Source organism: Agelaius phoeniceus, chromosome 15 (genome assembly GCF_051311805.1).
Source record: "Agelaius phoeniceus isolate bAgePho1 chromosome 15, bAgePho1.hap1, whole genome shotgun sequence".
In the NCBI taxonomy this organism is placed as follows: Eukaryota; Metazoa; Chordata; class Aves; order Passeriformes; family Icteridae; genus Agelaius; species Agelaius phoeniceus.
In genome coordinates this window covers 18,982,690-19,008,081 of record NC_135279.1, presented here as the reverse complement: position 1 = coordinate 19,008,081, position 25,392 = coordinate 18,982,690, and the positions used below count along the sequence as shown (strand labels likewise).

At 50.3% G+C, this 25,392-nt stretch overlaps 1 protein-coding gene across 1 annotated transcript; it reads left to right on the top strand.

The window, feature by feature from the left end:
* Positions 1–1,913: 1,913 nt before the first annotated feature.
* LOC143695251 (uncharacterized) lies at positions 1,914–23,362 on the top strand. Its single transcript, XM_077186306.1, has 3 exons — positions 1,914–2,010; positions 2,475–3,309; positions 23,063–23,362. The coding sequence occupies exons 2-3, from the start codon at positions 2,489–2,491 to the stop codon at positions 23,190–23,192; spliced, it is 951 nt and encodes a 316-aa protein (XP_077042421.1). The 5' UTR covers positions 1,914–2,010; positions 2,475–2,488; the 3' UTR covers positions 23,193–23,362.
* The last annotated feature ends 2,030 nt before the right edge of the window (positions 23,363–25,392 follow it).

The window sequence follows — 25,392 nt, the reverse complement described above, 5'->3', positions numbered from 1 at the left end:
GCCGGTCCCGGCCTTTCGGCCGCGGCGCTTTCCCCTTGGGTGCAGTTCCGGGCACGGCCGGCAGGGGCGCCGGTGGCTCCCGCGGGGCGGGGCAGCGCATCCCTGCCATGGGAACCTCTCTTAACGGCAATAGAGCAATCCCTTCATCTAACTCTTTCACTTTTTTACCTTCTGTAGCCTTTCTCCCGTGTTTTGAGAAAGAATTTGGAGAGGGCTGCCTTTTAACTGAGCTCCTAGTGTTTCGATAAGGTGCTTCCTGTAGAGAGAGGGGTTTTCCCTGAACAGCCGGAGCTGTGGTTACCAAGGGGACGTAACTCAGAGCAGGAGGGGTCAGGGGAGGATATCCCGCCGAGGCTCGGTGGGAGTGTGGGCAGGGTGTGCTGCCGGAATCGCCAGAGGGGGATCTTCCCGTGGAGGCCGAGCCGGAGCGTGGGCAGCCCCCACATGGCTTATGGCGGCTGATCCGGCAGCTCCTGGCAGAGAAAAGGCAGGTGGGAGACCCCGGCAGCAGCAGCGGCGCTGCCCAGCGCAGCTGGCACGGGCAGGGCAGCCGGGGATGGGATGGCTGGGACCCGCCCTCGGTGCGGTCGGCGCGGTGACCTCGGCCCACGCGGCAGGACAGAGCAACCCCATCTTGCCCAGCATGGCCGGCAGAGCGGCCGCGGGCCGGGCAGTGGGGCCAGGGCACACAAATTCACCGCCAGCGCCGGGGCAGGTGGAGCTGCCCTGGGCAGTGAGCCCGCACCTGGGATGGAAACCGGGGCAGGCGGAGCTGAGGCGGGCAGCGAGCCGGGACCCGGGACAGGCGCCTCGGCCGCCAACGGAGGGGGCAAGAGCTGCAGAGGATCCCACTCTCTTTCTGACTTTTCCTCTTGTTCCCCTCCCTTTCATTTCCCCTTTTTATTTTCTTGGTTTTTTCCTCGGGTGTTTCTGATACTTCAAAGATTTTTATTCTCCTAAAATCTCCTGTCTAACATATGGCATATTCTCTTTCTTCTAGATTAAATGGGTTTTTTTCCAAATAAATCCAGAACCTAACAAATCCAATGCTTGGATATTTTGAAATGGTCGACGAGCTAACTCATGACCTCCTAATGTTGTTTTTCTCATCACCTTTTTATTTATCCTTTGGCAAATTAAGCATCTTTCAGTGACTTGCTTTGCTACACCAAAAATCCCAGTGCACCCAAAATTCCTTAAAAATGATCACACAAAGCTTGAGTACGCCAGTGGGGTTTCTGATGCACGTCTTCTAATCTTTTCCTAGTAAGCACATTTTATTAAGTAATTGTCTTCCATGTAGAAGTTTCTATTTCCCTGATTTATCTTGTTCATTTCCTATCTTGTTTAATTCTTTTTTCTCGGCTTCCCTAAACTTTGGAATTTCCAGTTTTTCCTCGTTTGGAGTTAATATTAACATAACTCTTCCAGCTCCATTTTCTGCTGCATCCTTAGCTTTGTGATCTGCCCCCAGTTTGCCCAGTTTGCCTCTCCTTTGGCCCGGGCCGGGTTCCCCCCGCCCGCAGCGGCTGGGAGCAGCCGAGAGCCCCGCGCTGCCCATGCCGACCTGGCCCGGCTCCATCGCCGCTGCTGCCGCGGGCTGCGAGGGCTGCGGGAACGGGGCACCGAGGGTGTGGCTGCTGCTGGGGGAGGAGGAGGAGGGAGGGAAGGGCAGGGATGGAGGGGGAGGAGGAGGCGGGTAAGGGGGGAGGAGGAGGAGAAGGAATGGAAGGGGCGGGATGGAAGAGGAGCAGGAGGTGGGGATAAGACAGGGGAGGAGGAGGAGGGGGGATGGAAGAGGAGGAGCGGGAGGAGAAAGAGCAGTGAAGGAGGCGGGGTTAGGGGGAGGAGGAGAGGGAGGTGGAGATAAGACAGAGGAGGAGCGGGAGGAAGAGGAAGAGGCGGGACAAAGGTGGATCAAGGCTGAGCTGCAGGAACCACGCGGTCTCGAGCCCTGCCTGAATTCGCAGCCCCCACCTGTGGATCATCGCCCCCCCCCCCATGGCTCCGGTGAGCGGGGAGGGGGAGCCCGGCCCGGATATCCCGGGGGGTCCCTGGGTTGGGTTTTTGGGGGGATGTTTGGAGAATGAAGAAGTCCACGGCTGAGCGGAAAAGGCCCCTCGGGGGGACATTGGGGGGTGGCGGTGGCGGCTGCCGGCAGAGGCAGCCTGGAGGAGCAGAGCCCTGTGTGCCCCAGGAGGCCAAAGTGGGGAGGCCAGAGAGGGGGGAGCGCCGCCATTGGCGGGAGCCTCAAGAGCCTGGAGAGGGGCAGGGGGGACTCCTTGGAGCCGCTGCAGCGCAGAGCAGAGAATGAGGGGAGAAGGGAGCCCGGGAGCCCAAAGAGCCCCGGCATCCCGAAATGGGGAGAGCCAAGAGGGGGCAGTGCGTCCCCAGAGACGGCCTGGGGGGATCTGGTTGCCCTTGCCTGTGGCACGGAGGCAAATCCCATGCTGTCCTTGTCCTTCCTCGCCCAGAGCAGGAGCTGAGCATGGAGAGCAGGGAGGACAAATGCCCGCGGCAGAACCTGGTGGCAGAGGCCGTTTTGAGCGGCTCCACGGCACAGGAAGCCAACGGGGAGGAAAAGGCCCGGAGATGCTGCACGAGGAGGGGCTGCAAACGCAGATGGCGGGGATGTGAGGGGGAAAGAGCCAGCCTGGGCCGGGAAGGCGGCCGGAGATGGAGGCAGAGCTCGGAGCTGGTGCTCCATGAGCAGCTCCATGATGGGGAGAAGCCCCACACGTGCGAGGAATGTGGGAAGAGCTTCAGGTGGAACGCCGACCTGATCAAGCACCAGAGGACCCACACTGGGGAACGGCCCTACGAGTGTGGGGAGTGTGGACAGAGCTTCAGCCAAAGGTCCAACCTGATCCGGCACCAGAGGACCCACACAGGGGAGAGGCCCTATGAGTGCTCCAAGTGTGGGAAGGGGTTTCAGACCAGCTCTGATCTTCTCCTGCACTATCAGAGTCACACAGGGGAGAGGCCCTTCCAATGCCCCGACTGTGGGAAGGGATTCAAGCGCAGCTCTGACCTTGTCAAGCACCGGCGCATCCACACAGGGGAGAGGCCCTACGAGTGTGATAAATGCAGGAAGAGGTTTCTGACCAGCTCCAGTCTCCTCCGGCACTATCGGATTCACACAGAGGAGAGGCCATTCCGCTGCCCCGACTGTGGGAAGGGATTCCAGCAGAACTCCACCCTCGTCACCCACCGGCGCATCCACACAGGGGAGAGGCCCTACGAGTGTCCCCAGTGTGGGAAGAGCTTCTCCTGCAGCTCTAACTTGACCCAACACCAACGGAGGCACCGGTAAGGGAAGCCCTGCGAGTGCCCCGAGTGCGGGAAGAGCTTCGTGCGCTGCTGCAGCTCCATCCCCCACTGGAGGAGGCACTTTGGGCACAGCCCTGGTCACTCACATTCCCTGTGATCCATGTTGGGAACACTCCTGGCTGCTTGTCCTTTGGTTTGGCCTGAATTTTTTTCTCTTCTCCATGTGTTTCCACTCCAAAAGCCAAGAGGGATGAATCTGTCACCTCACAACCACTCAAATCCCTCTGAAAATAACTGAATTTTAACCCAAAAAGGCTCAATCCTACCTTAAATTCCTTGTTCCCTCCTCAAAAAACCTCAATCCCATGCTAAACTCTCCATTCCACAGCCACCAGGGTGAGATGGGGTTAGAAGGGGACTGGGAGAAGTGGGATCCCAATTTGGAGCAATGGGATGGGGATTGTGTGGGCCTGGGTGTGTGGGTTGTATTTGATAGCAAATAAAACTTTCAGAGTTACTGATTTCTGTCCCGTTCATTTTCAGTCAGTTCTGTTTGCAGACTGCCACCTTTTCATCTGATTCAATTCTTATAAAATTCCCATTTTTTAAATCATCGAGCCTCTAACAATTAAAAAACCAATATCCAAATAAAACCACGCACCCCCAATAAACCTTTTAAAAATAATTTTAATTGTTTTGGAGTACTTAAGGATGTTATTAAAGTTTAATTGTTTGGTTGAAATGTCTGAGAAATTATAGTGGTGTTTTGGTTTTGTGTTTAGTATATTTGTAATATGAATTGTTTAACTAAGATGTGTAAGATTGCATGGTAGTTTCTTTAGATATTTTTATCTAAAGTACATTAGTCATCGAGTTAAAATTTTCAAAAGGTATTTCTTGATATATAATTTGTTTATTTATATGCATTGGTAATATTATAATAATAGTTATTGTTGGTTTGAGTTGAATCATTGTAAAGAAGAGTTGAGATTTTTATATTTTATTTTTATTATAATTTATTTAATTTCAATTATTATTTCTTTCTTTATAATTTTATTGCAATTTGTTGAGGGGATAGGAAGGAAGTTCAAGGGCAGGAACATTTTTTCCTGGCTGGGAACTGGAATTCCAGACCCTGGGAGTGTGTGCAGGACCCCACAGACTGGGATCAAATATGGGCCGGGATCAAAGATGGGCCGGGATCAAAGATGGGCTGGGATCACCTGGACTGGGATCACATGGATGGGGATCCTGTGGGTCAGAACCCTCCAGACCAGGATAGCCTGGAGTGGGATTAAATATGGACTGGGACTGTATGGACTGGGATCCCAGGTTTCTGGGACCATATGGATCAGGCTGGGACTGTTTTTTAAAGTAAATTATATATATTTTTTTAATATATATATTATTTATATATATATATATTTAAATATATATGTAAATTATATATATATTTTGTTATATAGTTTTTATTTCTGTCGCTAATTAAGCTTGTTAAAAGGCTGCTTGTGCTAAAGTGCCTACTTGGATGGGATAACATCCAATGCACCCAGGATGAGGACACCTGTACAGATCTGCCAACTATCAGCACTCCCCGTCTGAAGGCAGAGTGCACCAAGGCCCAAAACCTGGAGGTGATAAAGAGAATGGACTAAAACCACAGCCAAGGAATCTGCATGCTCTAAAAAGGCAGATCCAGGGCAGAGCCATGCTAAACAGTTCTTGGAAGATGTAAACCGGGTGCATCTTGGCACTGAGGCAGGAGCACCCTGTTACCTTCAGGGATCCCCTGAAATACCTTTCCCCTTACATCAGCCTGGTGCATATTCATAGAGCCTCATGCACAGCAACTGGGAAGGGTTTAACACTTTACTGGGTGTATTAGTGTTCAGAAACACATAATCACCAGAATGATTATATGCAGGTGCTTTTATTGAAGAGCTCTGGGTGTCAGGGGTACCAACCCAAATCTGACTCCAACATGGGTTTGGGATGAACATGTTTTTATATTCTATCGTTACATAACTTTCATGTTAATGATTAAACTTATATTGTTCTATTGTATACATAGATTTCAGCCAAGCATGGGCTCCTCATGGCCCCCCTCAAACTTCTAACATACTTTCTCACGATTCTTCTTATGATTAAACAATAATTATATTTAATTACTAAACAATCATCACATCTAACAATTATATCATTTATCATGTTCTGCTTACGCAGGTGCAATTTCACATGATCTGGCAAGCACAAAGCCTAACATTTTCAGAGTCTATTTTTGACATTTTTCCAGGGCCCCACTATCATTCTCCCCCCTTTGAAAGCATTTTCACTTCACTATAGGTGTAAATGTTTTCACTTGATACAGGCCTTTATTTCTCAATTTATTCTTGATGTTCTTCAAGTCCATGGTTGATGTAAATGTTGTCGTGGATGCTGTCACGAACTGGAGAACCAGAAGATGATGGGCGTGGATCTCGTGTCAGAGCCTTTATTATCTTCTGGTTCCAGGACGTTTTCTTCTGTATCTCTCCTTTTAAGATGCTGTGAACTAACCAAATTGCTAAGAATACAATTAGTAAGATTATCACAGTCTCAATGACAGATTTAATCCGTGAACTCACATTCCACCCTAACCCTTTAAAGATTTTGCCTAGCCAGGTCGTAGTCAAATCTTTTTGCTCTTCTTGGGCTTCATGCTCTCTTTGTTTCAACTGATTGATGTCATATTCTACATCTGCAGTTACATTTGGGATGTGAACGCAGCAATGACCAACCCGTCCCTTTAAAAATCCACATCCTCCATGCTCTTTCAGGAGTAACAAATCTAAGGCTAATCGATTTTGTAAAGTCATTTTTGTGGTGGCTTGTAATTGTACATTTAATTCTTTAAATCCTTCCCGGGTGACTCTTGCCAGTCTATCTACCTGACCTGTAAGTTTGTACAGCATCTCCCTACTCTGAGAGTTTGCTGTAGGACCAAGCAAAGACTCTCGGGCCCACCCAAATTTCACTCCACCAGAGGGTTCTTGCCAAGTGTCATCTGGATTTTCATTGTCTAGAACTTCTCGTCTTGCTCTTATCTGCACAAGTTCATGTTTTCCGTTAAATGGGGACTTTTTCCAAATTAGACATGAGGTTGGGAGGCCTAAAGTAATTTCCTTTACTTTCCCATCTACAGGCAGATGTGTTGTCCAGGTGCCATCGCTAGCTGCCCATACAAATTGTCCTGGACCTCGGACTGTACTCCTAGTACATCCTACAACTGCTTTATAATTCACTCTGCCTTGTTTATGTTTGATCCCTCTGCAAGCACAGCCAGTGTTTAGGGCTATTGCCAGGGGTGGCATCTGCTTTATCTCTGCATCATCAGAAGTGCAGTCATAAGTTTTATTACATGCCCACCAACTTACTTTGTCTGCCCTCGTTCTGCTGCTGGTGGCAGTGTTTGTTACTGCTGGATCTGTTTCATTCTCGGAGCCTTCCCACTTAATGCACCAAGGGGTGTTTGCCATACATTGGAATCTTTGAAGGATACTCACAGACCACGCACTGTCCCAAGGCTCTGTCTGATCTTCCTGATCCTTGGCCTCACACTTCCATACCAGAGTGGTTTCTGTAACATTTTCTATAATCTTTTTATAGTGTGGCAAATAGCATTGCCATTGTGTGATGCCTGCTGATTCTCCCATAGGGGTTCCTAGTGTGCCATCACTTAGAATACAGTCTTTCTGGCCCATGGGTCTCATCCATGTTCCTATTTTCTCCCAAGTTTCCTTGATTACTTGCCTCGACTCGGGTACCTGTTTGCATGCAATTGTTTTGTTCTTTTGTATTTCAGGTAGTTTTGCTGTTATGATTCCCCAATTTACTGGATGTCCTGCTGCCCTTGGTATTGGCAGACAGGCAGTTATTCTACAGGTGTTTTGCATTTTGGCAAAGGCTTTGACTAATCCAATCATTACATTCTCAGCCCAAACTGCATTAGAAACCTTTATCACCTGTGTTTCTGCTTGTACCTCTCTCTTCATTCTAGAATGAAGAGTGGTTAGTTGATCTTTTTGCATTCCACATCCCAAAGACATTAATGACCATAACATTGGCACAATTACTGATAGCATTCTCAAAGTGATTAAACACATCTTATCTGCAGCCTTGTTGGTTCCACAGTTTACACAGTCCGTGATCCAGGATGGATTTTCTTCACTCGGGTGTAGTGAATCCAGGGGTCCACGCCGGCTACTTTGGCTGCTGTAAAGGTGGTCAGCAGTACCTGGTGGGGCCCACTCCACTTTTCTTTCAGCGGTTCTTCGTTCCAGTTCTTGATGTACACCTCGTCTCCTGGATGTATGTTATGAACTGGGCTCTCGAGAGTCAGCGGTCTATTCCACACGAGGATGCTCCGGAGCCGAGCTAAAGTTTTCCCGAGAGACAGAACATAATTATACACTTCCTGCTTTCCTGTGACGTGCACATTAGGGTTAGGCTCAGGAGATTCATATGGTTTCCCATGCAATATCTCATAAGGGCTGACTGACATCCCACTCCTAGGCTTTATCCGAATCCTCAGCAGTGCTATTGGCAAAGCCTGGGGCCACTGCAATTTGGCTTCTTGGCATATTTTACTGATTTGCCTCTCTAGTGTCTGATTCATCCTCTCTACCTGTCCACTTGACTGGGGTCTCCATGGTGTGTGGAGGTCCCAAGTTATCCCCAGCAATCTACTTACCTCTCTTACTACTGTAGCTATGAAATGGGGCCCCCTATCTGATGATACCCTAGGGGCACCCCGAACCTGGGAATAATCTCCTGTAGTAACCACTTTACTGTTTCCTTTGCTTGGTTGGTGCGACAGGGAAGGGCTTCTGGCCACCCAGAGAATGTGTCAACCCCCACTAACAGGTATTTGTATCCTCGAGTTCTTGGTAAGTCTACAAAATCTACCTGCCAATAGTCTCCAGGCTCTATTCCTATCCGAATTCTTCCTAGCTGTGCCTGTCGCCAGCCACTGGGTTGTTTTTCAAGCAGATATCACACTTTGACATTACTGATTTTGCCATTGTTAACATCCGTACCGAAATTAAACTCTGCTTTAGCAATTTTACCAATGCCTCTGCACTCCAGTGACATTCGTTATGTTTAATTTGTAGAACTTCTCTCATTATGAAGGGGGTACCACTATCTGTCCTTGTGCAGTCACATACCATCCCCCTGAATTCTTTTGTGCATTTAGCAAACGTGCCAGTCTCTCATCTTCTACTGAATATTTTGGTTCTGGAGGCAAATTGAATTGGGATACATTAAGCTTTAAAGGTATCAATGCCATTGTTGTTTGCACCTCTCGAGCAACCTGTCGGGCTGCCCAGTCTGCCTTTTGATTTCCCTCACAGATTTTGGAGTTTCCTGATTGGTGTGCTTTGCAGTGTATAATTGCCACTTGTTCAGGTTTTTGTACTGCTTTTATCAATTGCAGGACTGCATCCTGATGTTTAATGTGCATACCCAGAGAAGGACAATAGTCCCCTTTCTTTCCACAGTGCTCCGTGTACATGCACCACTCCAAAAGCATATTTTGAGTCAGTCCAGATATTTACCTTTTTCCCTTCACTTAATTCTAGTGTCCCGGTTAAAGCAACCAGTTCTGCCTTCTGGGCAGATGTATTTGGTGGTAATGCCTTTGCCTCCACTGCTGTACTGACTGTTGTTACCGCATACCCAGCGTATCTGGTTCCATTTTCCACGAAGCTGCTCCCATCTGTAAACAGCTCCCACTCTGGCTGCTCTAGTGGGACGTCTTTCAGGTCTTCTCTTGCCGAGTAGGTGTACTCTATTACCTCCACACAGTCATGCTCTAATGGGCCTTCTTCAGTTGTGGTACCTGGGAACAAAGCTGGATTCAAAAGGTTAGTTGTTTTTAATGTGACATCACCCTGCTCAGTCAGGACTACCTGGAATTTCATCATCCTGCTTGGGGATAGCCAATGGCCCCCTTCTGCTCTAAGACAGTGGTTACCATGTGTGGTACATTGACATCTATGTGCCTTCCCATCGTGAGCTTCCTGGCTTCTTGTATCAGCATCACAGTGGCTGCGACTGCCCGCAGACATGGAGGCCACCCGGCACTTATGCTGTCAAGTTGTTTGGAAAAGTAGCCCAGCGGCCTTTTCCAGCTTCCCAGACCTTGGGTCAGGACTCCTAGTGCTAGGCGCAGCCTTTCATGGACAAACAGCTGAAAATCTTTAGACAGATCAGGTAAGCCTAATGCTGGAGCAGTTGTCAGTGCTTCCTTTAATTTTAGGAAGGCTTCTTTCTGTGGCTTGCCCCAGGTGAATGGCTGCATCTTCTGAGCTTCACACAGGGGCTTCGCAATCAGTCCATAGTCCATGATCCAGAGGCGACACCATCCTGCCATCCCGAGGAAGACTCGCAGCTCATGTAGATTCTGGGGCTCTGGAATAGCACAAATAGCTTGGATACGGTTAGTGCCTAGTTTTCATTGCCCTTGTGAAATTTCACATCCCAGGTAAATCACAGTCTGTTGTGCAATTTGTGCCTTTCCTCTGGGTACTTTATAACCTCCCATTCCCAGTGAATTTAAAATCTCAATGGTTACCTTTATACAGGTTGCTTTTCTTCTGTAGCTATTAGTATATCATCAACATACTGCAACAACAGGTATTGGTCTCTTGGTACTTGCCCACTCTCAGTCCAAATCTCCAGCTCCTTTGCCAGTTGGTTTCCAAATAGGGTCGGCGAGTTCTTATATCGTGTCCAGGTGAGCTGGGTCTTTCTCCCATTCCCTGGGTTTTCCCACTCACAGGCAAACAGTTTCCTACTTTCTTTGTCAAGGGGGATGCAGAAAAAGGCATCTTTTAAATCAATTTCAGTAAACTACTTATATATCTCTTTTACGGATATCAGCAATGTGTAGGGATTTGTTACCACTGAATAAATATCCTTTGTTATTTTATTTATTGCTCTCAAATCCTGCACTAATCTATATTCACCATTTGGCTTCTTTATTGGAAATATTGGTGTATGAAATTCTGATTCACATTCTTCTAGAATTCGGTATTTCAAGAACTTATCAATAATCTTTACTTATTTCTTGCCATGCTTCTGGTGTTATGGAATAGTGTTTGACTTGTAGAGCCCTCACCCCTTCTTTTAACTCTACATGCACTGCTTGTGCCAATTTAGATTTCCCTGGTATATCTGTCTCCCATACAGAGGGAATCACTGCATCTCCTACCTCCCTAGGGATAGAGGGAACAGGTTTTTCTTTGATCATTAAAATCTGTCCCGTCTTTGATTCAGGTATTTCCATTATAAGCTCTCCATTTTCAAAGGTTATTACCGCATCAAGTTTCTCTAGCAAATCTCTCCCGAAAAGCGGAATTGGACACTCAGGTACGTATAGGAATTTGTGTGTTATAACTTTGCTCCCAAAACACAAATCTAGGGGTTGCAAGAATGGCCGCTTTTCCTCTTTCCCTGTAGCGCCGCCTATTGTTGTTTGCTTGTCCCCAATTTGTCCTTGCAAATCATTCAATACCGAGTAAGTAGCTCCTGTATCCTATTAGAAATTTGACCTCTTTATGTCCTAATTGTATATTTATAACAGGTTCCTTAACTTGTTCTACTGGCTCTGTGTCTAGTCAGCTGGTATACTCCCCCAAAACCATCCCCTTGGTAACCTGCTGGCACTGATTGCCCTGGTGAAACTGGTTGTTCAAGTCTGGACATTGTCTCTTCCAATGCCCCTCCCGCTTGCAATACGCACATTGATTTAGGTTTAACCCCTGCCTGACTGGTCTCCTATTTTGACTATTCCTGTTACATCCCCTGAAATTTGGGTTCCCTTTTCCTTGTATTACTGCCAACAGATTCTGCTGCTGCCTTTTACTAGCTTCTCTTTCGCGATTGTTATATACCTTCCAGGCTACCTCATGTAGCTTATTCAAATTCCTTAGTTCTTCCCCTTCTAATTTTTCAATTTTCTACGAATATTGTCCTGTGACTGGCCCAAGAATATGAGAGCGAGCTGAACCTTTGCTTGTGCTGTGTCCATTTGGAGATCTGTATATTTTCTTGCTACCTCCTTAAGCCTCTCCAAAAACGCAGTGGGAGATTCCTTCCTGTCGAACTTCGTATAGTTTAGACCAATTTATAGTTTTGGGCACAGCATTCTGAACTCCTATTTGGATCCACTCTTGATATTTCCGTAGTCTCCCCATACCGCAAAATAAATTAGGGTCCCAATTTGGATCCTCAATTGGGAAATTCTCATCTAAATTCCCTGTTACGAATCCATTTCTGATGTTCTCTCTTACCCTTTCTTTGGCTGCCTTAAGTACCATCTCTTTCTCAGTAGAATCCATCAAAGTATCTAATATTAATATATTAGATATATTAATATATTATATATAGATATATATTAGATATATTATTATACTATATATAATTTTATATATATATAATATTAATATACATATTATTGTATGTCATCCCAGTCAGGATTTTGAGGTTTTTATAACCATTTTTAATACTCATGCCATTTTATCAGGATTTTCTCTATGAATTCTGGCTGATTGTTTCCAAATAACTAAATCTGCAGGAGAGAAAGGCACTTTTATAAATACTGGCCCTTCCACTCCTACACTTTGTCGCAAGTGGGCAATTACAGCCCGTTTTTGTCTGCCTATGTCTTTTCTATCCATAACTGGGGCAAGGTTAGACCGACTCCTGGTTCTGGGGGCTACCCCATCGTTGATTCTCTCTCTCTCCTTTCTACCACAGTTAGGTTTTGCTCATCTTCCGAGGAAGAGGGATCAGGTGACGATGGGAGAGGAGAATAAAGAGGGAAGGGTGTACTAGATGAGACAGGTTCAGGACTAGGTGGGGTAGGAGCAGGCAGTGGGATAGGGACAGATGGAACAGGTGGGATAGGGTTAGGTTCTCTTGTTCCTATTGGAGCTACCTGTAAATCAATATCTGTATAATTTTCCCTACTCAGGCTTTCTTTCAACGCCAAGTGTTCTAAACAACGTTCCTCACAAACCCCACACTTATTGCTTGCAGATGTTTTAACCATCATTAATCCACATTCATCCTGCCATTCTGGCTTTGCCCGTAAATAGAAAAACAAATCAACATACGGAACCTCATCCCATTTTCCTTCTTGTTTACACAATGACATAAACTGCGAAATAGTGTTATATTGCAGAGTACCGTATTTTGGCCATTTTTCACCATTCTCCAAGGCATATTCTGGCCACCATGTATTACAATAATCAATCAACTTAGCTTTACGTAATTCTTCCCCAAAATTACCCTGTTTCCAATGTGCTAGTAAGCACCCCAAAGGAGAACTTTAGGAGTGTTGCTGCCCAAAATCCCTTTCAGTTTCTCCATTCCAAATATACCACAAATTGCCGAACCCGCAACGCTTTCGCGATTGTCTTATGGAACGGCGCCTGGGCTTGTACCAGCAGGAATTCCTTTAGCCCAAGCAAGCGTAGCTTTCGCTGCGTCTCATTGGCAGGCACCCAAACCAAAGTAAAAAGCACCTTACCTTTCTCCCGGGGACGTGGCGAGCGGCAGAAGCGGTCGCGGCCAATCGAGCTCCCCGAGAATCCCTCGGTGCCGGCTGGAGCGCGGTCGAGTCGCGAAACTCGCTCAGCAGCACCCGCAGGGTCCCATCCGGGGTCGCCAAAATGTTAGCGTTCAGAAACACATAATCACATCAGCGATTATATGCGGTGCTTTTTATTCAAGAGCTCTGGGAATCGGGGTAGTTTCCACCCAAATCTGATTCTGACCATACATTCGAGGTGAACCTGTTTTATACTCTACCATTACATAACTTTCATGTAATTATTAAACTTATATTGTTGTATTGTATGCACAGATTTCAGCTAAACATAGCCCCCGTTAAATTTCCAACATAGTTTCTCACGATTCTTCTTATGGTTATATAATAATTATATTTAATTACTAAACAATCATCACATCTAACAATTATATCTTTTATCATACTGCTTATGCAGGTGCAGTGATCTGAGAAAACACAAAGCCCAATATTTTCAAAGACTATTTTTAACATTTTCCAGGGCTCCATTATCACTTTTATTTCTTGTGGGAAAAAACCCTCCATCTCAAGCAGGCACTCATGGCCAAAATTGGGCAACTGCCTCTGGAATTCCTTATATCCAAGGATAGCTCCCAGACAAAAGCTGCCAGGAGTGACAAGTCTGGCTGGCCTTGGCTTCCTGAGGGCTGGCCCTCATCTGCCTCTGAAACACTGGGGCTCGGTGCTTTCCTTCCTTATGACAAGAACTCTTCTTCCTGTCCAGGCACCCACAGCCAAAACTGAGATTGCACCTCCAAAATGCCCAATGTCCAAGGAAAGCCCCTAGACAAAAGGTGCTAGGAGAGACAGGGCTGGCTGGCTTGGCTTGAGGGTGGCCACCTCTCATCTTCTTCCTCAACACTTGGACTTTGTGCTTTACTTTCCTATGGGCAAAAACACCCATCTTGACCATGGCCAAAACTGGGATTCCACCTCCAAAACTCCGTACATCCAAGGATTGCTCCCAGGTGAAAGCTGCCAGGACAGACAGGTCTGGCTGCCCTTGGCCTCCTGGGGGTGCCTCTCCCCTGCTGTCCAAACACTGGGGCTGGGTGCTTTCCTTCCTATGGAAAAGAACCGTCCTTCTTATCCATGCAGAAACGGCTGAAATTGGGGTTTCACCTCCCAAATTCCCGATATCCAAGGGTTGCTTTCAGACAAAAGCTGCCAGGACAGAGAGGTCTGGCTGGCCTTGGCCTCTGATGGCCGCCTTTCATCTGCCCCTGAGACACCACCGGTGTTCTGTGCTTTCCTTCCTATGGAAAAGAACCATCCTTCTCCTCCAGTGTCCATGTCTGAAATTGGGATTCCACCTCTGAAATTCTGAATATCCAAGGGTTGCTCCCAGCAAAATCTGCCAGTACCGTCAAGGCTGGCTGGCCTGGGCCTCTGGTGGCTGCCCCTGCAACAGTGGGGCTGGGTTCTTTCCTTCCCATGGAGATCCCTGGGACACTGTGGGGACCTCATGGAACCAAGGGGATCATTGTGGCCCCACTGGAGCCCATGGAACCAAGGGGATCATTGTGGCACCACTGGAGCCCATGGAACCAAGGGGATCATTGTGGCCCCACTGGAGCCCATGGAACCAAGGGGATCATTGTGGCACCACTGGAGCCCATGGAACCAAGGGGATCATTGTGGCCCCACTGGAGCCCATGGAAGCAAGGGGATCATTGTGGCCCCACTGGAGCCCAGGGAACCAAGGGGATCATTGTGGCACCACGGGAGCCCAGGGAACCAAGGGGATCATTGGGGCACCACTGGAGCCCAGGGAACCAAGGGGCCATGGTGACACAGAGGGGCTCCATGGACCCAAAGACCATTGTGGCTCTGTGGGGCCTGATGGAACCATGGAGACCATTCCAACCTTCAGGGCCTCGTGTCACCAAGGGGGCATTATGACACCTCAGGGCCCCATGGAAGCAAGGGACCATTGGGACACTGTGGGACCCCATGGAACCCAGGGAACATGGAACAGCTCTGGCTGGCTTGGCCGCCAGGGGCCACCTGACAGCTCTGGCTGATCTTGGGGTGTCAAGGGCTGCCTCTCATCAGCTCCTGGAGCACTGGGGCTCTGTGCTTTCCTTGCTGTGGAAAAGAGCTGTCTGACTTTTCAGATGCCCATTGCCAAAACGGGTACTCTCCCTAAAATAATTTCCTCTGTGCAAGGGTATCTCACCAAACAAAACCTGCCAGCTCTGGCTGGCCTTGGCCTCTGGTGGTCACCTCTCATCTGCCCCTGAAACACTGGGGCTCTGTTCCTTCATTCCTATGGAAAAGAACCAGCCTTCTTGTCCAGGGACCATGGCCAAAATTAGAATTTGGCCTCCCAAATTCTGTATATCCAAGGATTGCTCCCAGAAAAAGTAGCCAGGACAGACAGGTCGGGCTGGCCCTGTCCTCTGGTGATTTCTTTAGACACTGAGCTGAATGTTTTCATTTGGAAACACCTTGGTGAGGGCCCAGAGATGTCCCAAGGAGGGCTTTGGAGGCCTTGGGCCCATGAGCACTGTATAGGGACAAAGGAGCTCTGTGCTCAGTGGGGTGGAGACTGAGGAGAGTGGAGCAGAGCCATGAGAGTGTTTAAAGAGCGATTTCAGGGCTGGTGGATCCTTTTGACATAGTGGAAAACAGCCAGAGAGAGAAAGAATCAACGCCAAGGGCAGCTGGGGAGGCCCAGAGTGGCTGCAGGAGAAAGGAATTACCCGGGCAGGGCAGGGCTGTGGTGCAGCACGTCCCCAGCAGGAGCCTGGAGCAGCCCCAGGCTTTGTGTGGGCAGGCAGGGGCAGGCAGGAGGCAGAGCTGTCAGCAAAGGAAGGGCCCAGCCAGGTGGGGCAGCCGGGGGATGCCCAGAGCCTACAGGGACAGAGGCCAGGGCAGGGACACCGTGGGACAGCCTGGGCTGCACAGGGCACAGGGATGGGCAGCAGCTGCAAGACAGCCCTGACAGAGCCAACCTGGGCAGCGCTTTGGCCATGGCTGCTGGGCCTGGGCCTGAGCCAGGAGGGGACAAGTGACCCTTGCAGGCCTGGGGCCTCATTGCCTCCTTGTCCCTGCTCAGCAGCCTGGCAGGGGCCGCCCCACGCTCCTGCCCTTGGCATTGCCCATCCCCACATGCCAGGGCCCATCCCGGGAAGAGCCCTGAGCAAGGAGGGAGGGACAGGATCTGCCTGGCCAGGCCCTGGGGCTCAGGCCTTGGCCCTTTACATTCCTGAAACAAATCCAGGCTTGCTCAGCACCAGAGACACCTTTGCCTTGTTTGTCCCCAGCTGCCATCAGTGCCTCCAGTGTTCTGCTCTCCCTGGAACCTGGGGACACTTTCTCAGCCCTGTCCCTCACAGGGATCTCTTTAAAGTACAAGAAACTTCAGTATTTCAATCTGACTGTGAGCTCTTGAGAAGTCTTTGAGCCCACTCTGAGGGACTGGGTGTGATGCAAAGAGCAGCAAAGGCCCAGAGGGTGATTAAAGTCCTTGTGCTGTGTCTGTGCTGCTGAGCTGGGCCGGGCTCCTGGCCCAGAGGCAGCTCCTGGCAAGGGCAGCAGAGCTGCAGAGAGACAGCTCTGGCCAGGAGCAGCTCCTGTGCACAGCCCAGCAGGGCTGGGGCACTGCCAGGGCCCCTCAGGGACACGAGCAGGGCACAGACAGAGCTCCCAGGGGCTCAGCACTGGCCGGGGCTGTGGGATGTCCCCGCGGGGGCTGTGTCACAGCAGCACCTCTGGGGCTGTGTCCCAGAGCCACAGAGCAGCTGGGATGGCAGCAAGGGGCTGTGTGACAGCACAGAGTGGGCTGTGTGACAGCACTGAGGGGGTTGTGACATCACAGAGCGAGCTGTGACATCACAGAAGGTGGCTCTGTGACATCACAATGTGGGTTGTGACACAGAGTCACAGAGCAGCTGTGTGATGCCACAGAGAAGGCTGTGACATCACAAATCTGCTGTGTGACATCACATAGCAGCTGAATGACATCATATGGAGGGTGTGTTGCATCACAGGGGCTGTGTTAATAAAGCCTCTTATCTGGCCTTATTATCAAGCAATGCAAGGTATTCCATGGGGTTTACTAAAGTGTGTGACATCACAGGGGCTGTGTGACATCACACGGGCTGTGTGACATCATGGGAATGTTGTGATGTCACCGGGGCTGTGTGACATCACAGGGGCTTTGTGATGTCACAGGCAGCATTGTGACATCACGGGGGCTGTGTGACACCACGAGGGCTTTGTGACGTCACAGGGGTTGTGTGACATCACAGATGGCTGTGTGACATCACGAGGGCAGTGTGACATCACAGGGGCTGTGTGACATCACGGGGGCTGTGTGAGGTCCCTGGGTAGGTCACTCTGCCCCGGCCCCCTCACAGCTCCCCCCAGAGCAGTCCAACCCTGCTCGTTCACAGCGGGGTCCCCTGTCCCCCCGGGTCCCCCCGTCCCCGGCCCCGCAGCCTCCCCCAGAGGATGTTCCACGAGATCGACCCCAGAGCCTGACACGGGGACGGGGGGCCGGGGCCCTGGGGGTGGCACAGGGGGACAGGGACCCCCCGGCAGCGTCCCCGTGTCCCCCAGGGCCAGAGCCTGGGCCAGGGCTCCTTCACCCTGTTATGGATAAATATCATAATATTGGCTTTTTGCAAATATGAAAATGGATTTTATATGTGTGGTGTTAAAATAACTTTGTTCTAAAGATATCGTTTTTATTTCTGTTGTTAATTGAGCTTAGACATAGTAGTGAAATAGCTGATAGAAGTGTGCTTGTGTTAAACTGCCTGCTTGGGTGGGATAACATCCAATGCACACAGGATGAGGACACCTGTACAGATCTGCCAACTATCAGCACTCCCCGTCTGAAGGCAGAGTGCACCAAGGCCCAAAAACTGGAGGCGATAAAGAGAAGGAGCCAAAAGCACAGCCAAGAAACACACATGCTCTGAAAAGGCAGACCCAAGGAGGGGCCATGTAAAATCATTCCTGGAATATGTAAAGTAGTTTATGGATATGCATGAGGCTCTATGAATATGCACCAGGCTGATGTAAGGGGAAAGGTATTTCAGGGGATCCCCGAAGGTAACAGGGTGCTCCTGGCTGAGTGCCAAGATGCACCCGGCCGTAATAACCTTTGCTCCATGGTCCTGCTCTCCCATTGTCCTTTATTAAACTTTCTACATTTTCACAGGAGAGTGAACGTGTTTTTCACAAATGGAATCTCAAGGAAACAAGGGTCAGTTGTTAAGCCAAGGCTCTGCTTTGACCAAGTGGGGCCTCATGGGTCACAGATGCCACTGGGACATTGACAGGTCTGGTAGGAACAAGGCTCCATTATTGCACAGTGTTACAGATGAGTAATGTCATAGTTGGGTCTCACAGTGAGGAGATAGATCCTATGTGTGTGTTAAGATGTGTAGTGATGTTATTGTCATCTGTCCCCCATAGTCCTCTTTCCCCTGCCCTTGTAATGGCCTTGGTGGTTGGGGCATTTGGGGAGGGCAGGTTTGTCACTGGAAGGCAGGCATGGCAACACCTGCTCTCCAGTCAGGTTGCAAGAAAGCATTCTCCACCAATGGACGGCCACAAAGAGTTACCTGACAGACTTTGGGTGGGGCTAGGATTACCTGGTGCAACACCAAAAGCCTAAAAGGAGGAGCAGCCAATTTGTGAAGGAGCCATGTGGCTGATAGCCACGGGGTGGGGAAGGGCTTCCAGTGCTGTGATTTCTCCTGTTTCAGTCCTTTGTTGTCATTTTTTTCAAGGTTGAATCAACCTTAAAATTTTAAAAGTAGCGGTCATTTCTCACACACAGCAAGGCCTCAGGGCGCCCAGGAGAGCGGCATGACAATGACACCTTGGGGAACCAAGTGTCACCTGCAAACACAACGGGGCCTCATGGAATCCAGGGGCCACTTGGATATTGCCAGGGCAGGTGGAACTCAGTGTCCATTGTGACACAACACAGCCTCGTGGAACTCAGCAGAGCACTGGGACACCCTGGAATCTCATGGAGCCAAGGCTCTGCTTTGGCAAAGTGGGGCCCACAGGACACAGGTGCCACAGAGACATTGCCAGCTCTTGTGGAACCCAGTGTCCACTGTGACACAGCAGAACCTCATGGAAACATGGGGGCCACTGTGACGCAATGGAATCTCATGGAAGCAAGTGTCAGTTGTGAACGCAGCAGGGCCTCACAGAACCCAGGGGCAACGGGGACCGTGCTGTGGCTCTGGGAGCAAGGGGCCATTGTGACCCAGCGGGGCCTCCTGGAACCCAGGAGAACATTGTGGGCCCATGGATCCTCATAGAAGCACGGCCCCATTGTGACAAAGTGCAGCATCACAATGGTCTCCTGGGTTCCATGAGTCCTCGCTGTGTTTAGAATTGACACTTGGTTCCCCAAGATTCCATGGCTCCATCCCTCTGCTCTCCTGTGATTTGAGGCTGTGCTGTGTCACAATGGACACTTGCTTCCTCCAAGGCTGGAGATGTCCCAGTGGCACTGGGCTTCCATGAGGCCGCACTTTGTCACAATGGGGCCTTGGTTCCATGAGATTCCATTGTCCCACAATGGTCTCCTGGGTGCCACAAGGCCTGCCTTTGTCACAGTGGAACCTTGCTTGCACCAGCCCTGGCAATGTCCCAGTGGCACAGGGGTTCCATGAGACCCTGCCGTGTCACAATGGGCCCTTGGTTCCATCAGGTTCCATTGTGTCCCAGGGCTCTCCTAGGTCCCATGAGGCCTTGGTCTGCCACAGTGGTGTCTTGTTCCTACTAGGCCTGACAATGTCCCAGTGGCACCTGTGTCCCATGAGGCCCCACTTGATCAAAGCAGAGCCTTGCTCCCATGAGATTCCACTGTGTCACAATGTTCTGCTTGGTTTCATGGGAACCTGATGTGTTGACAATTGATCCTTGGATCCTAGAGATTCCATTGCATCACGGCTGTGTCCTTGGTTCCATGAGGCCCAGCTTTGTCACAACTGGATCCTGGTTTCATGAGATTCCATTGTATCACAGTGGTGTCCTTGGTTCCTGAGGCCCTGCTGGGTCACAGTGGAGCCTTTGTGCCATTCGTTTCCATGGTGCCACAATGGTCTCCAGCATTCCATGAGGCCACGCAGCAAAAGAGTGGACCCTTGAATCCATGAGTTCCCATTCCATCAGGATGATCTCTTGCATTCCATGAGGCCCTGCTGTGTCACTAAGGAGCCTTTGTTCCATGTGTTCCCTTTGGGACACCATGGTCTCCAGCGCTCCATGAGGCTGAGCCGTGAAACTCTGGGCTCTTGGTTCCATGAGATCCCACCACGGTGTCACCATGGTCTCCTGGGTGCTGTAACAATTCACACTTGGTTCCACGAGATCCCACCACGGTGTCACCATGGTCTCCTGGGTCCCATGAGGCCCCTCTCTGTGCCACAGTGTTTGCCTTGGTTTCCTGAGAAGCTGATGTGTTGACAGCTGACCCTTGGTTCCTTGAGATTCCATTGCATCCCAGCGGTGTCCTTGGTTTCATAAAGCCCAGGTTTGTCACAAGGGAGCCGTGGTTTCAGGATATTCCATAGTGCCACAATGGTCTCACCACTCTCTGAGGCTGCACAGTGAAACAGTGGACACCTGGTTCCATGAGATTCCATGAGGTAACAGTCAATTCTTTTGCTTCTTTTCTGCCAAGGTCTGGATGAAATCCCAAGACAGCATTTCTTGTTTGGACTCAGGTGTTCATTAGCTCTTGTCTCTAGAACAGTCTCACAAGCTGTGAGTTCTGCAGCACTTCGCTAACAAGGTGGAAATGGAGCCCCATCTCTCTCTCTGCAAGGTCTTTTGAGGATAAACTGTCCAATTAAGAAATGACACCTAAATTATTTTTACTTTTAACCCAATAACCAATCACCCGTGCCCAACATAAGGGACTTTTTTATCCAATTACACAATACCACCCAAACCCGAGGAGGAGGAGGAGGAGGAAGAGGAGGAGGAGGAGGAGAAGGAGAAGGAGAAGGAGAAGGAGAAGGAGAAGGAGAAGGAGAAGGAGAAGGAGAAGGAGAAGGAGGAAAAGGAGAAGGAGGAAAAGGAGAAGAAGAAGAAGAAGAAAAAGAAGAAAAAGAAGAAAAAGAAGAAGAAGAAGAAGGATCAGCCTCCACCCTAAAACCTCCATCTTGCTTTATATATATTACTATATTCTAAAACCTTAAACTCCAAGTTGTCCACCATGTGATATTCCACCCTTCTATTCAAACTCCACACCCATAATCCCAGTTCCATCATTCCATTTTGGAAGCCTTCTCCACAGCCTCAGGTCAAATGCAGTGTTCTCTTGGGGGTCAGTGTCTGTCAGCTCAGAAAGTCCAAAATTCTCAGCAGCCCGGGTTCCAACAGGTAACAATGTTCTCCTGTGTTCCAGTAGGTTCCATTGGGCCCAGCTCTGTCACCATGGACACCTGGTTCCATGGATTCCATGGGGTGACAATGTTCTCCAGTGTCACCATGGACACCTGGTTCCATGGATTCCATGGGGTGACAATGTTCTCCAGTGTCACCATGGACACCTGGTTCCATGGATTCCATTGGGTGACAATGTTCTCCAGTGTCACCATGGACACCTGGTTCCATGGATTCCATTGGGTGACAATGTTCTCCAGTGTCACCATGGACACCTGGTTCCATAGATTCCATTGGGTGACAGTGTTCTCCAGTGTTCCATCAGGCCCGGCTCTGTCCCCATGGACACTCGGTTCCATGGGCAGGGTCTGTGTCCCAGTGGCACCTGTGTTCCATGGCACCCCTGTCTGACCAGGGACAGTTTGTTCCAGGACATTCCATGGAGTCCCAGCGGTCACTTGGGTTCCATGCAGGTGCCTGGGCAGCGGGAGCTCAGCCCAAATATCCTGGGGGTCCCTGGGCTGGTGTTTTTTGGGGGGAACCTTTGGATCTTGCAGGGCTCCAAAGCTGAGCCACGGATGCCCCTTGGGACTGAGTGGAGCATCATGGAAGCCAGGAGAGCCTGATGGAAACCAGGAGACCCTGATGGAAGCCAGGAGAGCCTGATGGGAGCCAGGAGACCCTGATGGAGCCAGGAGAGCCTGATGGAAGCCAGGGGACCCTGATGGAAGCCAGGAGACCCTGATGGAAGCCAGGAGACCCTGATGGAGCCAGGAGACCCTGATGGAGCCAAGGCTGCAGCGGGACCCAGAGGGACCTCACGGGAGCCAGGAGAGCGTTGTGAGGCTGTGGAACCATGTGGCACCGAGGTTTCACCGGGGCTTGGCAGAAGCTCCTGGAGACCAGGAAGCGCTGGGAGCCTCCGGAATCAGCGTCTGCAGGAGGATTTTCTGCTCCCTCCTGGGATGCTGGTGGACAATAAAGCCTGAGGCAGCCTCCCAAGGGTCCGGCTGTGCCACCTGCGGGGGCCACATCTGGGGGGACGCCCGGCCAGCCCTGGCCCTGCTGCTCCTCCTGGCCGGGCCTGGAGCTGCTGGGAGCCCGGGCTGGGGGAATCCTCAGGGCTGTGCAAGGAAAGGTTCAGCACAAGCAGCCCTGGAGCGAGATGTGCAGTGTGAAACACGCCAATCACTTGATTTTGAAATTTTAAAAGTTTAATAGTAATAAAATGGTTATAAAAATAGCAATGCAATTAGAGTAATAATAATTTGGACAATTTGAATTAGGACAATATGAGACAATAGAGAGAAAGGGTTATGGAGGTCCGGGTACCTTTTTCTTGGCAGCACAAGCCTGAAAAGGGACACCCGTTAACAAAGGATTAACCCTTAAAAACAACAGCCTGTTGCATATTCATACACTTCATCCATGATGCATAAATTCCATTCAAACACAGGATTCTGTCTGGGCAGTGCCACCTTCTTCCTCCGAATCCTAACAGCGCCTTCAAGGCGGGAAGAAGTTCATTTCTTCTGATAAGAGGGCAAGAAATTCTTTTTCCCTGAAAGATTTAGGTGTCCTGTGGCACCTATCTCACTGCAAGTCCTTTCTTTAAAACAAGAATCCTACATAGCATCGTTTCTATTTTAACATTTTTTATAACCGAAAACTATATTTAACACAGTACTTAAGAGAATTAATACAGCATTACTTTCTAACAGCAGACATCTAATATTCATTTTAATATTTGCAAAAAGCCAGTCATAAAATACATGCATTTTTCACATGCAGGCAAAGCCAGCGAGGCAGCAGAGCAAGAGAGAGAGCAGAGCCAGCGACACAACAAACGCACCGAGAGCGAGAGAGCAAGTTAGAACAGAGCTTGCAAAGGGCAAAATCAGCTCAGACCAGGTTAGACTGAAGAACAAGGAGCACCAGGCATGGGCTGATGGTCCAGGTAAAAAGTTCCAGCGTGAGGAGGACGACAGAAGCCTTCATCAAAAGAGCACCAGAAGACTGAGGGCCGCCACAGGAGGAACGGACGCAGGCGCTGAAGCCACACACGGCTGTAAAACCGGGACACAGCTTTATGCAAATGTGACTATGCTAATGAACTGCTGTAATTGTGACTTTTTAAATGGAGCTGAAGGCCAAAGGAGACCGAGTGGGTTTTTGCCAGAGAGATCCCCCTCGCTCCCAGCGCTGGATACACAAATCCCTGCTCTGTCTGACTGCAGAGTTTGATTTCCTCGCCCAGTTTGTCCCACTCCCCCTTTCCCTCCCCTCTCCTCCCCTCTCCCAATCCCATTTATGGGATTTGGGGTCATTTATGGGATTAGGGTCATTTGGGGGATTTGGGTTCTTTGTGTGCCTTTGGGGTTATTTGGGGTTTTTTGGGGGTTATTCAGGGTAAATTTGGGATAATATGGGGTATTTTTCACATTGTTGGGTTTTTAGGGCCGTGTGTGTGGGGGGTAATTCAGGGCCAATTTTGTGTGGGTTTGGGATCATTTTATGGGATTGGAGGGGATTTAAATTGATTTTAATCGGAATTTAGTAGGATTTTAATGGGATTTAATGGGATTTAATGGGATTTAATAGAAATTTAATAGGATTTAATGGGATCTTAATGGGATTTTATGGATTTTTAATGGAATTTGATGGGATTGTAATGGAGTTTTATGGGATTTTAATGAGATGTCATGGGATTTTAATAGGATTTTAATGGAATTTAATAGGATTTTAATAATGTTTAATGGGAATTGAGTGGAATTTAATAGGATTTTTATGGGATTTTAATGGGATTTGATGGGGGTTTCCCCCAGTCCACAGCATTGCCCCAGTCCACAGCTCCCTCCCACCTCAATTTGGGGGTCCCATCCCCTTCTTTCCCCCGCTCTCCCGCCCCTTCCCCATCGTTCCCCCAGTCCCCAGTCCCCTCCCCCGTGCTTGGTTTTGGGGGTTCCAGGCCCCTCCTGCTCCCTTTGGGGGTCCCGACCCCCCTTTGGTTGAATTTGGGGCCCCCCCGCCCCCCTTCTCCCCGCGCCCCCCGCTCCCCCCGCGGCCGAGGGGGCTCCCAGCGCCCCCAGTGCCACCAGTGCGGCCCCAGCTGCCCCCGCACGCCCCATCCCCATCGCCGGGGTCACCTCCCCCCGCCCCAAATTCCGCTCCTGGGCACTGAGAGCCATCAGCGACAAACGCTCTGATTGGCTGGGAATGGCCCCGCGCAGTCTCTGATTGGCCAGCGCTGTGAGAGGCGCTGGGTTCTGCCCGGCACCCGATGAGTCACAGCCGAGCCGGGCGCTGATTCGCTGGAAATCGCCGGGCGGGGCCAGTGCGCCGAGTTTCTGCCCGGCAACGGGATCGTCATCAGCGCCCCACGCTCTGATTGGCCAGGATCTGCTTCGGGCTGGGGACGGGAGGAACTGGGCACCCCCAGGAGCCCCTCGGGTCTGGGGCTTTCGATCCCCCCTCGGCCCTCGGGGCGGCCCTGGGGCCCCCCAACACCCCCAAAATGGGGAGGGTCCGCGGGGCCCTTTGGAACCCCCAGAAATGGGCGGGGAGCGGCAGGAGCCGCCCCAAAAAGGGATGGAAGGGTCCGGGCCGGGAATGGGGGAGGCTCTGGGGATGGCTCCGGCCCGGATCGGGGCGGGCTGGGATTGAGGGAGGCTCCGTTCAGTGGCTGGGGAGGGGCTGGGCCTGCGGAGGGCTCCGGGATTGTGGGGATGGGGCCATTCCGGGACTGCGGCGGGGCCTCTCCCTGGGGTTGGGGTCCGGCATTGGCTCAGGGACCCTCCCCGTTCCTGTTCCGCTTCCCGATCCCGTTCCCGATCCCGATCCCGCCGCTGGCTCCAGGGAATGTCCCTGATCTCAACCCCGACCCCAAACCCGAGGTGAGGTCAAACATTGGGGTCAAACACCCCAAATCCTGGGGTCAACTCCCCCGGACCCCAAATCCTGGGGGTTCAAACACTGGGGGGGGCCAAACACCCCCAGACCCAAACTCTGGGATCTCAACCTCCCCCCCTGCCCCCCAGCCCGAACCCCAAATTTTAGGCCTTAAACCCCCCAAATCCCAGATCCTGGGGTGTCAAACACTCTCCAATTTGCAAATGTTGGGG

Excerpts from the sequence above, each read along its gene's own strand:
- LOC143695251 (XM_077186306.1), top strand. The coding sequence starts at position 2,489 with ATGGAGAGCAGGGAGGACAAATGCCCGCGGCAGAACCTGGTGGCAGAG. Across the intron at positions 3,310-23,062 it reads CAACACCAACGGAGGCACCG|GCAAAGCCAGCGAGGCAGCA; the intron begins GTAAGGGAAGCC and ends TTTCACATGCAG.